The sequence below is a fragment of the Papaver somniferum genome, chromosome 3 (genome assembly GCF_003573695.1).
Source record: "Papaver somniferum cultivar HN1 chromosome 3, ASM357369v1, whole genome shotgun sequence".
Taxonomy (NCBI): Eukaryota; Viridiplantae; Streptophyta; class Magnoliopsida; order Ranunculales; family Papaveraceae; genus Papaver; species Papaver somniferum.
In genome coordinates, this window is record NC_039360.1 from 48083325 (window position 1) to 48097337 (window position 14013).

At 37.6% G+C, this 14013-nt stretch overlaps 2 protein-coding genes across 3 annotated transcripts; both read right to left on the reverse strand.

Annotated features, from left to right (window-relative positions):
* Window positions 1-3490: 3490 nt before the first annotated feature.
* Window positions 3491-5339, reverse strand: LOC113359410. Its single transcript, XM_026603049.1, has 5 exons — window positions 5285-5339; window positions 4786-4891; window positions 4497-4633; window positions 4096-4213; window positions 3491-3683 (listed from the first exon to the last, which is right to left on the reverse strand). Exons 1-5 carry the CDS (start codon window positions 5337-5339, stop codon window positions 3491-3493), a joined length of 609 nt encoding a protein of 202 aa, XP_026458834.1.
* On the reverse strand, window positions 5321-6641 carry LOC113356088 (extradiol ring-cleavage dioxygenase-like). 2 transcript variants are annotated; one of them, XM_026599097.1, is made up of 3 exons: window positions 6310-6638; window positions 5847-6217; window positions 5321-5689 (listed from the first exon to the last, which is right to left on the reverse strand). In XM_026599097.1, the coding sequence occupies exons 1-3, from the start codon at window positions 6550-6552 to the stop codon at window positions 5497-5499; spliced, it is 807 nt and encodes a 268-aa protein (XP_026454882.1). In that variant the 5' UTR covers window positions 6553-6638; the 3' UTR covers window positions 5321-5496. The 2 variants fall into 2 exon arrangements, with proteins under 2 accessions (XP_026454882.1, XP_026454883.1); XM_026599098.1 differs by having other exon boundaries at window positions 5526-5706; window positions 6310-6641.
* Window positions 6642-14013: the final 7372 nt, after the last annotated feature.

Sequence of the window (14013 nt, forward strand, 5' to 3'; positions counted from 1 at the left end):
GTGCTCTAACAACATCAAATGACTGTCTCACACAAATCATGTAAGATGTTACAAGGCGATTTTCACGTGATCATCTTTTGACTTTCGTCAAGAATAGAAGATGAACTTAGTTAAAGCGAAATCTTACCAACACATATTTCGAGAAATAGATAAGCGAGATAAACTCGGCTCGAACTGTCAAATGTGTATAATTGAAATCTATATAGCAATATGACTTTTATCTCAAATAGGAGATAGAGTAGATAGACTTTTGATTGATAGATGAGTTCAAGTCTCCACATACCTTTTGTTGATGAAGTTCCACAAGTTCCCTTGAGTAGTTCTTGAAAAAGCGGGGGTCTAACAACACCACCCAATATTTCGCTTAGCAATCTGTATGGACTAACTCCGAAATACTTTGCTAGAGAATCAACTAGACAGTCAGACTCAATCTAGATAAAAAGTATCTCAAGGAGTTATTATCTCAATCTCTCGATTTGATTTCTACTCAAGCTAAAATCAATAGCGAGTCTTTATCAAATAGAGATAACTTGGACGGTACCAAAGACCAATGTCCAAGGATCAATCAACTACAATCAACAACCAAAAGTTGGATTAGAGAAGTTGATGATCACGAACGCATAACATGTATTATTTCTATTATATAAAATATAATGTGGAAAAGAAATAACACAGATACCAGAAGTTTTGTTAACGAGGAAACCGCAAATGCAGAAAACCCCGGAACCTAGTCCAGACTGAATACACACTGTATTAAGCCGCTACAGACACTAGCCTACTCCAAGCTAACTTCGGACTGATCTATAGTTGAACCCCTACCAATCTCCCACTGATACAAGGTACAGTTGTACTCCTACGCCTATGATCCCAGCAGGACATTGTGTACTTGATTCCCTTTGCTGATCTCACCCACAACAAAGAGTTGCTGCAACCCAAAATCACAGACTTGATAATAAACGAATTTGTCTCACACAGAAAAGTCTATCAAAGGATAAATATGTCTCCCACAGATAAACCCTAGGTTTTGTTCCGTCTTTAGATATAAAATCAAGGTAACAGGAACCAATTGATAATCCGGACTTATATTCTCGAAGATTAACCTAGATTAATCAATCACCTCTCTACAATCCTTCCTGACTACACAAGCGGATTGTCGAGGAATCACAAACAGTGAGACGAAGATGTTTGTGACTTCTTTATCTTGCCTATCGGAGAACTCTCACGATCTCAAGCCAATCAATCGATTGTACTCGTACGATAGAAGATGCAAGATCAGATCACACAACTACGATAAAAGTAGTATCGGTCTGGCTTCACAATCCCAATGAAGTCTTTAAGTCGTTAACTCGAGTTTAGAGAAGAAACTCAAGAGTTAATGGAGATCGACTCTAGCGAGAGCACTAGTAGCACACAGACGTGTGGGGATTAGGTTTGCTCAATGCTAGATGTCTCCTTTATATAGCCTTCAAATCAGGGTTTTGCCTTAGGTACAAAGCAAAATATATTCACCGTTAGATGAAAACCTGATTTAGATTCAATACAATATCTCTCAACCGTTGGATCGAAAGACATAGCTTGTAACACACACTTGGGTACACATTTACTGGGTTTGAGAAAACCATGCCCAAACGAGTACATGTATGTAGTTCAACATGATAACCCAAAAGGTCAACCATATGAGCATCTCATACTAATCATGTTCTTCTTCACCATAACTAGTTCAATTGACTCAAATGAACTAGTTAAGAGTTGTTCAATTGCTATGAGATCTTATGTAACTACACAAGACACAATTGAAACAAAGATGGTTCGATTCGATTAGAATCGGCTCATAAACATTATAGCCACGGTTTGCATAAAGCATTCCTTAATAATTAATGCTTTATGTTCAGAGCACATCTTTAGATCATAACCTCTTAATCTCACAAATAAGTTCGCGGACTTAAGCTAATCGGTTGATTTTTCCAAACTCAACAGAAATTCTCGGGTCGAGAACTTACGCCAGTTCGCGGACTGAGTTCGCAGACTTAGCACACAAACGAGTTTTGGAAATCCCATCAGAAATTCTCGGTCGAGACTTCCGTCAGTTCGCGGACTGAGTCTGCAGACTGGGCAAGCCAATTTCACAATCCTGCCGATTTCTCTTGATCAACAAAGTTCGAAAACTTCGGTTCAAGGAATACATGGTTATATAATCTAAACTCTCATTTCAATCACTGAAACATTCTCAGAGGGCGATATTCAGTCGTGAAGAACAACAGACCTTTCTCGTCAGAGAAATTTTCAAAGTGATTGAAACTTTCATGACTTTCGTCACTAGGTGAAGATAAACCTGATCAAAGCGAAACACTTTACCAACACATGATTTCGAGTAAAAGCTAAGCAATGAATACTCAGCTCGAAATATCAAGTGTATATGATCTAGTCTATATAGCATACGACTTTTGTCTCATAAGAAGTAGGAGAAGAATAGATAGACTTTCGAGTGATAGATAAGTTCAAGTCTTCACATACCTTTTTGTTGATTAAGTTCCACGGTTCCTTGGTGTAGATCTTCGTCGTTGTCGTTGAATCACCATGAAGTCCTTGAGCTCAACTACACTTTTCCTATCCTAGTCCGAGACTTAGCTAATAGACTAGAAATCAAGACTTTATAGTTTTGATCACTAACATTGACAAACATGCTTGATATAGCAACGCATGCGAGGTAGACCGAGCTATGCTCTAACAATCTCCCCCTTTGTCAATTTTAGTGACAAAACTATTAATACATATGGAATGCAAAAAAGATAAACTTTAGTGGCTCCTATTCCATAGTCCAATCTTCAACTTTCCTTGAAATCTCCGTCCTTCCAAGTACTCCAATGATCCCAAAGGTTGTAAGTTTAGCATCACCGTTGTTGAAGATCCATAGCTATAACAATGAGAGAAATCGAGATTCTCGATCATTATTATACAGTGTCATAATATTATTATGAACATCAAAGTCCAATTGCATCACGACTTTAACAATAATACTATGGTGATATGTATCACTCCCCCTTAGTCAATACTCCATCTCGATCATGGAAAACCACTCCCCCTTACACAATGATCCGAAAACCATATGTATTTGTAGTGTTACCTACAATATTTTTCCCCCTTTTTGTCAATAAAATTGGCAAAGGTACAAGAACGGGTTCATAATGAAATTTCCACAAGAGACATTTCATAACCAAAAGAAAGACAACATATCATCTTAATTTAGATGCAATCTTATAGCCGAAGCTAACATCATTCATCAAGGAGTTTTAAGACGCAAGATAACCCCTATAAAATTCCACAGCCGCACTCCCTGCAAGATATTACCATTAAGCACAAGTTCAAAAGAACTCTCCCCCATTTTTACATTGTCAAATATTTCTTGTAGTTTGTAATGTGAAGTAAGATCATACAAGTACTTAGAAAATAGGTACTAGAAAAGAGAGAAATCTCGTAAGCACAGTTAACATCATAAAGTGGTTTTAAAACGATAAGAGACATAAGAAAGGGCTGCTTCGCGCCAACTATGATGGACGAGTTCAGCTTTTGCTTCTTCTCCGGCTGCCCCCAGAGCAACGTGCAGTAGGTAGAAATGTTCAGGCCATGGATGCACCATTTTGGCTCTAGGCGCCTTCTCTTCATAATGATTTATGTCTTCGTGCCTGTAAGATTAAAGATAAGTTAAGCAATGAAAAGGCCATTCCTATATAGCACTTGTTCATGCTAGGAGTTCCAAATCTACTTGGATCAGAGGAGCCTTTTAAAAGTAGTCACCACTCAAAATTGGAACAGATGATTGTAGTACCATAGCTATTTGAAGTGTTTGAACCAACACAAGATAATAAACATGAAAACTGTAAGCTACCTGTCTAAGCTCGGCAGAGTTATAATATCAAAATCCTTGGGAATTTGCTTCAAAATGAGACCCCTCACACAGCCTCCAACTAGATAAACCTCCTATCCTACAGTTCCGAATTCTGCAAATCATTTACCCATTGCTATCACTTGCTTGCCAAGCTCAAATGATTATAAAGGAGTAGCAGAAAGCCACAAAAGAAGGTGAACTTTATATACCTTTTCTTTTCAACTCCTTCAGAACAAATTTTTGTTGGCCGCGAAGTCATGGAAGAAGTAATTTTAAGTTCTCTAGTATTTGATTGCTCCCACTTCAGTGCCACAACACCAGCATTAACTATACCAATACCAAAACATTCAAATCCAGATCAAATAATAGCAATAAATAAATAAAAATATATACTTCAAGTAGTAAATACACGCATGACACAAAGAACAGCAAGGCTATTGGAGCCAGAACCAAAATATATATACCACCAAAATCTGCCACCACCGCGAACAACAACAAAACAGGCTATTGGAGCCAGAACCCAAATGCCCCCACGGCTTCTGTTGGCTCCGCCACCAACACCAACAATAACTAAATGGTCCCGGGAGCCATAGGGGTACCACACCAATACCAACATTAATTAAAAGGATTCTGGAGCCACCAGCTGTCCCTAGAACTTCTGGGACTGGTTCAGGTGCTGAATCCGCCATTTGTGCCGCTGGTGCCTTCCCGTTGTAAAGATTTATATCTTCATGTCTGTGAAAAGTACTGTTCTAAAGTATGAAAAAACAAAGAGAGTAAAAAAAAAAATTGATTAAACTATGAAGTCTATTATACTGAGAAGACACACCATTTAAAAGATAAAAAGAAAGTTACTAGCAAGCTACATGTAATCATTCAAGTGTAAAACTTTCAAGTACCTGCCACTATGAAGAGACTCTTTGACCCACATATCTAAATCCAATGCCCATGATGCAACAGGATCTCTATCATATCCTGGGGCTGATAAGTTTTGTGTTGCAGCACCTAAACCCAATTATAAGGACACCTATGTCTCAAAGAGGGGATACTGCTTTTCCCATGTTCTACAATGATGACGAAAAAACAAAGGTAAAAAAACATGTAACGTATTCAACGAAATTATACTAAAGAGAGTGTGAAAGAAAAGTACCTCCAAAGGAGTAAGCCCTTAAGGATGAGAATTAAAGTCGTAGATGGTGAGTTCTGATTACTCCATTAGCACTTGGACCTTGTGCTGATATCGCTAGAATTGAACTTGGCTTCTGTTAATTTCCTAGGAAGCTTGTTTATATGTACTCCACAAGCACTAAAGGGATTGTCACAACATAAAGGCACCCACATTAATGCTCAAAGTCAGGGGGTTTATAAGAAGAGGTAAGATCCTTTTAGACGCTTAACTGACATTCTTGTAACCCCAATTGATGAAAACAGACGCAGTGAGAAATGAAGTCATTTCATTTATTATGTATTAATATTGAATCAGACAGGCTACAACCACTTCAGGTATTCTAAACATTCATTCTATGAAAAACAAAAATTGGGCATTTAAGTACATATGGTTGTCATTACAAAGAACGAAACTGAGTGAGGTGAATGTTGTCCACTTAGCTTCAGGTAACGGTCTTAAAACGATAGCACGCGTATGAGAGAGCAGCCTCCCGCCAACTATGATGGATAAGTTCAGCTTTTGCATCTTCACCGGCTGCTCCTAGAGCCACATGTAATGGATAAAAATGTTCGGGCTCTGGATGCACCATTTGTGCATTCGGCGCCTTCTCCATGTAGTGTTTTATATCGTCATGTCTGTAAATGACATTGTTCTAAAGTTTTGGGCAGATCCATATGGACAAACATAGAAACATAGCTAAAAATCATATTTATGCAAATTGTCAAGTAAAACATGTATGCGGCCGTATAAACCAATTTTGGTTCTAATAGATAGAATACACACTGTAATTACCTGCCATCAAGAAGAGTTTCTTTTAGCCATGTATCGAAATCAGAAGCCCAAGATGGAACTGGATCACTATCTTGTCCGAGGACTGGTAGATTATGAGTTGCACTACCTGAACCAATTATAAGGACCCCTTCCTCTCGAAGAGGGGCTAATGCTTTTCCTATGTTGTAGTGATGCGTCCCATCCAATTCCGTTTGAACAGAGAGTTGACACACTGGAATATCAGCTTCCGGGTACATGAGAATTAGTGGAATCCAAACGCCATGGTCAATCCCACGGGTTGTATCTTCCTCGACTTGCTTGAAACCCGATTCTGTCAACAATCGCTTAACCCTCTTTGCCAATTCAGGAGCACCTGGTGCAGGATACTTGAGCTGTCATATAAACAACAATCAGATTATACTAGAACCAACAGAATGCGAATAGTTGAAATGAAATTAAAGAAATGGAAGAAAGAAAAATGAACCTCAAACAAGGGGATCCTCTCAGGATGGAAATCGAAGTCGTGGATGGTGGAGTGGTGATTGATACATAATCCATTAACACTTGGATTTAGTGTTTCCCAGTGTGCTGATATCACTAGAATTGATTTTGGTTTCTCTTTGTGTACTATCTCTTGCCAAGATTTCAAGAATGGTCTCGCCGGCATCGTTTCGTCAATCGCCAGTGTTGGAGATCCATGAGATATGAAATATGTATCCATGACCATGTCTCGATCTCCTTGTCAATTCTCTCTGTATAATCTTTTTCTCTATGTTGCTTCTGTTGTTGTTTTAGAATTTAGATAGAAACCTGTATACAAAAAGTCAAACTAGTCCCACCTCCACTTTCTTATTTTTTTGTTGAGTTTAGTTTCGCCAATAAAAAATTCCAAGAGCATCTGTAATGTTAGGTGCGAGGATCTTAAAAAGACATGACACATAGAATTTAACATTTTTCTAACCAAAAATTTTTCTTCAATGCCAAAGTCAGGATAAAGGTAAAAGACATCGATGTCATCTTATAAGAAAGGGTAAAGAAGAAAGTCATACCTTTACCTTCTCCATAACCCAAGGTCTTTTGACACATAATCAATTCTTTATTCTAGGATAGTAATATCTTGACATTAGAGATGGAATTATAGGTTGAAAATATGACTTTCATCTTTTTTTGTCACATAGTAATAACCCACAACAAAAAGGTATTAATAGGACCTCCATTTAGGATTATCTTCACCCCTATCATTGGAGATGCTCTAAAATACAATTCAAATTTTAAGCCAGTCAAAGGAAAATGTTGACATACAGTTGTCCGTGGTTTGTCTAGTGGGAGCCACTGGTATATCTTATGCGGGGAGAATTACAGCGGCAAACTAGTTGCCAACGGGATGGGAAACGACGTCCGTCACGTTCCCCTTTCTCTTGTTAAACTCAAACTTGACTTCTTTCAACTTTCATTCTTGAGCATTGATTCAAAGGATTAGGTACTTTATTCCCCGGGGAATCGCGTTAGACTCCCCAATCAATAACCTGACTACTCTTTCAACATCAGTCTCAATGACAACTTTGTCATACACGCAAAATCAGTTGCCAATAGAACGACTCTTGTTTCACCTTCCAAGGGACTATGTACATCATGGCTATCAGTACCACTGCCAACAAATTTCGCAGTCGAGTCTCTAACAACTGCCGCCCAACCGTCCTCATAGTCATCAAAGGTTACATCAACATTAAGTTTGGTCCAACTGAAATACGGAAGATTCCATTTTGCAGCGTTTTTCTTGGCATTGACAATGATATTTTCAGGTTTCCCTCAGGGAGATGAGCTATATAGTAGTTGTACCAATAGCTTACTAACTTAATGATACTAGATATGGAAAAGTTGTTGTTATTAAGAAAAAGGGTTATTTTGTTTTTGGTATTCAGGTTTTGTCCAACTATTGAGTTTAATCTAACATTTGTCCAGGTTGTTGTTTGGTACTTGGAATTGACGAGAGTTGACTCGGTTAAATATTGACTTCTGTTTAAAAATTATATTAAAAAAGCAAAAAAAGAAATATTATAAAGTTTACTATCATGCCCTTCGCTTTCCAAAAATTTTACATGATTCTCACCTCTCCAAACCCATCACCGCCGCCACCAGAACTTTCTGTGCCACCATCACAACCACCTCCGGCTTTCACCGTGACCCTAACTCAATGACATTCCCATCAATTGAAGGGAACTGATTTCCAAACAGGACCCAAACGAGTTTACATAAATCAAACAAAACAAAAATCCTAATTCAAACCAACAACAAATCAAATCCCAATCAAAAAAATTCCTTCTGAATTTCAGAAGCAAAATCGCGATCTAATTCCACTTCTCAATATTATCAATTCCTATATCATCTCAGTGATTCAATCTCTCCATGCAAAACCGTTCTATTGGCACCTGTTTTGAATCCTTGAAGCCTCGATCTCACACCAACAAAAAGCATATAATTTCAGATCTCAGCCGGTCCACCACTCTCTACACAGAAACCCTATCCTTCATTGTCGTTCACGCCTAAAACAGTACCCATACATCCACCATTTAAGCAAGATCATCTCAGGCAAAATACATTCGAGTATTAGGCTATTAGCAAAACACCACCACTGACTTCAATTGTATCGACCAAACAACCCCAATCCAAATTGCATATGAGATTCCATCCAATCATTTCTCAATCACTAATTCACGACTAATCCTCGTCTTGCATTTCAATCCAGTGAGTTAGAGATAGAGGTGGTGGCGGACTAAGGAAAGAGGTAAATGGTGGATGCTTGTTTCTCGGTGGGGAGAGGGAGAAAGATGAAAGAGGAAATACTTTTTAAGTCTATATATCATAAAATATCAGTGACCGTTCATGTGTACCTAAATCAACGGTTCAGGTAAAATAACATAAAATAATTTGGGTCAATTAATTAAAAGTGAACTTAACCTGGTCAATGGAAGGCAATGGAAGTCAACGTGAAGTCCAAGTACTAAACGCAAAGCTGGACAAATGTTAGACCAAACTCAAAAATTGGACAAAATCTGAGTCTCAAAAACAAAATAACCCTAAAAAAAAAATTCATTCCTAGTATTCAAGATTGCCTATAGTATACAACTACTCATTCTAAAGACTTCAAAATCACCCTTCTTTTCAAGCCAACTAGCGATCACATATTTGAGAGATGTCTTTATAACATTTAGTTCTACGTCACATTTGTGACCCAAAGAAAGTAGCCACTGCCACATGACATATGAGAGACAGATGCTCCAAATCTTTGGCGGTATCATTACACAATTAACAATTACGACTTATACCTTGCACATATTTGATATTTCCCTATATTCTTGAAAATGGTCAAACCATCATGGAGAACTCTCCAACTTTAGGAGCCAGATTCTTTATTTTTTGGAATATCTTCCAAGGAAAATTTTGGTCATTTCTAGAAAAAGAGCTAGCTTGTATATTTATTTAGCGATTTTACGAAGGATTTTGTAAAGAACATACCGTCTAAGTGAGGCTTCCATAAAATTTTATAGACAACATACCGTCTGGGTGAGGCTTCAATTTTCAATTATTGATTTGATTGATTAATGGTATTATTATTCTTGATCTATCAAACTTGATTAATCCATGGTCCAATCCTCTTCTGGTATAAGGTTACTCAAGTTTATTTGAGGATTGATTATTACGTATCGAGTGATTCCAAGATATCTAGATAGAACTTTTGACCAATCAACGTTAGCACTATATTCTTTATGTATTGGTCATTATTAGGAATCAATTGTTTTTACAAGTTACATTGAAAATTGAAGATTTGGGACTATAAGACTTTTTCTTTTTGGTATTCTGATCTCTGTGATGCTTCATGCACACTTGAGTCTTTGGTATATAAATAAGCAGTTTATTTTGGTAGACATCAGACATGTTGAAAGATCATACAAATTGTCTAGTTGCTTCTCCTCGTAGAGTTGCTTGGATAGAGCTTGTTCACTAAGATACATTATTTCTATAATATTTGTCTTGGTTTGATCTTTTTCTAAAGGAGTTTATAATAATTAAACAGAAGATCCTTTGTACTCAACTTTATCTTTGATCATTGATAGATTTGGGAGATATAAAGTGGGGTGGTTACTGAAAAAGGTTAGTCATTTACTATTTCGGGTTATCATCCAGAGGACTGTGAAGCAACTTAAGATAGTAGACTCTATCTTAGGATTTATGTGTGTTGGTAGATTTGTTGTAGGCCTAGGAATACTTATGGAAATGAGTAACTAGGAGTAGTTTAGATGGTTTCAACTATACGAAGTTGCGGTAGTCAATTTGTATAGCGGTTTAATTATGAAAGTATTCAAAATTGGAGTAGGTACAGGATTTTTCTACCAAGTAATTTTCCTCGTTAACAAGATATTGTATGTTGTGTGATTTACTTTACTTCTGCATTATATTGTTTATCTTTATCATTAAAGTAAACACACTTGTACAAAAATAAAATTTGGTACGGTCCCAAGTTACATCTTGTCGAGATAATATTTTGCCATTTATTGTTTCTTTAAGATTATATAAGGTGTGTATGTAGTAGGTTGTGGTGTACTTAGTACCTTTATTACTTCATTTATGTTATCTGAGATGGTAGGTCTCATCTTGATCTATAAAATGTACGCTTTTATTGCAAATTGTTAGAGCACTGCTCGGTCAAACTCGCATGCGTTGCTATCTCAAGCATGTTTGTCAATGTTAGTGATCAAAACTATAAGTCTTGATTTCTAGTCTCTTATATCTAAGTCTCGGACTAGGATAGTAAGTGTAGTTGAGCTCAAGGACTTCATGGTGATTCATCATACAAGTAGAAGATCTACTCAAGGAACCGGTGGAACTTCTCGACAAAAAGGTACGTGGAGACTTGAACTTATCTGTCACTCAAAAGTCTATATATTCTATCTCCTACTCATTGAGACAAAAGTCGTATGCTATATACATAGACTAGATTATACACATTTGGTATTTCGAGCCGAGTATACCTCGCCTATCTATATCTCGAAATATGTGTTGGTAAGCTTTTCGCTTCGACCAAGTTTATCTTTACCTAGTGACGAAAGTCATGATATGTTTCAATAACTTTGGAAATTGTTTTAATGTAACAACTGTATAACGTCCTCTAAGAATGTTTCAATGATTGGAATGAGAGTTTAGATTACATAACCAATGGATTCCTTGAACCGAAGTTCTCGAACTTTGTTGATCAAGAGAACCGTAAGTATGGCAAGAGCCAAGTCCGCGAACTGCCGAAGTTCTCAAACCCGAGAATTTCTGCTGGAGTTGACAAACTACTTGCGTGAGCCAAGTCCGCAAACCGACGAAGTTCTCAAACCCGAGAATTTCTGTTGGAGTTTGTAAACTCCGGTGTCTTAAGTCCGTGAACCTAGTCTGCGAACTTGAGAAGGTTATATATCTAAAGATGATTTCTGAACTTAATCTTAAAAGACTAAGGAATGCTTTTGCAAATCGTGGTTATTAAAGTTCATGAACCGATTCGAGTGAATCAAATCATCTTTGCTTCAATTGTGTCTTGTGTAGTTACATAAGATTTCCTTGCAATTGAAAAACTCTCTTAACTAGTTCATTTGAGTCATTTGAGCTAGTTATGGTGAAGAAGAACATGGTTGGTATGAAATTCTCATATGGTTAACCTTTCGGTTAAACTATTGTTGAACCAACAATGCACACGTTTGGGTACGGTTAACAAACCTAGAAGCGTGCAGTTCATTTGTGTATGACAAGCTAAGTTTTCGATCTAATGGTTGAGAAATATTATCTTGAATCTAAATCAGGTTTTCATCTAACGGTGGATATTGATTGCTTTATAACTAAGGCAAAACCCTGATTTGAAAGGCTATATAAGGGGACATCTAGCAACTCTGCAAAACTAATCCCCACACTTTACGTGTGATACTAGTTTGCATGCAAGAGTCGATTCTCCTTTAACCTTTGTTTTTCTTCTTCTAAAACCAGGTTAACGACTTAAAGACTTCATTGGGATTGTGAATCCAGGACGATACTACTTTTATCGTAGTTGCGTGATCTGATCTTACATCTTCTATCGTAACAGTACAATCATATTGATCGGCTTGAGATTGTTTGATTTCTATGATATGAAAGATATAAAAAGTAATCACAAACATCTTCGTCTCATTGTTTGTGATTCCGCAACATCTTGTTTCGCTACCATACGATTAAGATTGTTGTGAGTTGATTGATTAATCTAGGTTGTTCTTCGGGAATATAAGACCGGATTTTCAATTGGTTCCTGTTCACCTTGATTATTATCAAAAGACGGAATAAAAACTTTAGGGCTTTTCTGTGGGAGACAGATTGATCCTTTGATAGACTTGTCTGTGTGAGACAAATTTGTTTATTGTTAAAGCCTGCGATTTTGGGTCTAGTAACTCTTAGTTGTGGGTGAGATCAGTTAAGGGAATCAAGTGCGCAGTATCCTGATGGGATCATAGGCGTAGGGAGTACAATTGTACCTTGGATCAGTGGGAGACTGATTGGGGTTCAACTATAGAACAGTCCGAAGTTAGCTTGGAGTAGGCTAGTGTCTGTAGAGGCTTAATACAGTGTGTATTCAATCTGGACTAGGTCCGGGGTTTTTCTGCATTTGCGGTTTCCTCATTAATAAAACTTCTGGTGTATGTGTTATTTTTTTTCCGCATTATATTTGTTATATAATTGAAATAATACAGGTTGTGCGTTTGTGATCATCAACTTCTCTAATCCAACTTTTGGTTGTTGATTGTAGTTGATTGATCCTTTGACATTGGTCTTTGGTACCGTCCAAGTTATATCTCTTTGATAAAGACTCGCAGAATCTGCTTGAGTAAATCAAATCAAGAGAGAGATATAAACTCGTTGATATACTTTTAATTGATTAAGTCTTGTTGATTCTCTTGAAAGTATATTCGAGTTAGTCCATACAAATTGCTAAGCGAAATATTGGGTGGTGTTGTTAGACCTCCGCTTTTTCACAAATCTTAGATAAAAGTTAGCTTTAATATGGGGTAATTGGCTAAATATTAAAATCTCATATCAAATTTAACAGATTTTTCTTATCATTTAAATATTCTCTCTTTTTAGATTTCATCGCTCCTGAGGTTTGACTGATATATGATATATCTAGTATAGTGGTAACTGCAAATTTAGTTAGGCATACAAAATACATGGTCAGTGATAGTCCCCGGCAGCGGCGCCAAAAACTTGGCAGGCTTCTAAAAGGTCCTACAAATTATAACCGCAAGTGCACGGTGTCGAAAGTGGCAAATGTGCAAGTACGGGTCGATCCACAGAGATCGGGTGTGTTTTGGAATTTCTAGCTATTTTGGGTTCTAAATTTGCTAATGGGCTTTGAATACCAAAGGGGTCTTGAATATCAATGGGCTTTGAATACCCTTTGGAACTGTTGGGCTGAACTGAGCTTGGGCTCAGAAATATGGACTATGGGCTTTAGGTCTTAAATAAATGGGCTTTGGTTAAGCCCACAGATGACTGAATTGGGCTTCAGTTTGAAGTGAGCCTTGGGCTTGAGATGTATTGGGCTTAGCTATTGAACTAGGCCTTTTGGGCTTCACTGAATTGGACTTTGGCTTTGTAAGCAGAAGAAGTGACCACAGCAGCAGCAACTTGCAGTTGCAGCAACAGCAGCAGTAGGTGTAGCAAGACTGCACAAGTCAGGACAAAGTGGCAGGAAGCAATGCAGCAGTGCTGCAGGGCAGCAGAGGAAGAGCTGCACAGCAGTGCAGCAGCAACAAAGTTGCAGCAGCAGCTGCAGCACAAGTAAACAAGAAGATAGCAGCAAACAACAGCAATACAGGGCAAAACCAATGAAGAAAAATAAACAGCAACAAAACAAAATAGAAGCAAAACAAAACAAGAATGAACCAAGGCCTAAGGCCAAGGGCAGGGATGAATAAGAAACTGAAATGAAGCAAAGCTAAGGCAGGATACAGGCATTCCTATAGAATGGGTTGAAGACTAGCTTGCTATAAGCACTAGCTTCTCCCAATGCACAATCAACACTACAACCTAAGCATACAAGGAGAATGGCAAGAAAATCAGCTTGCTATGAGCACTGATTTCTTGCCATTGCACAATTAGCATAAAGCTTCCAAGAAATCTAGCC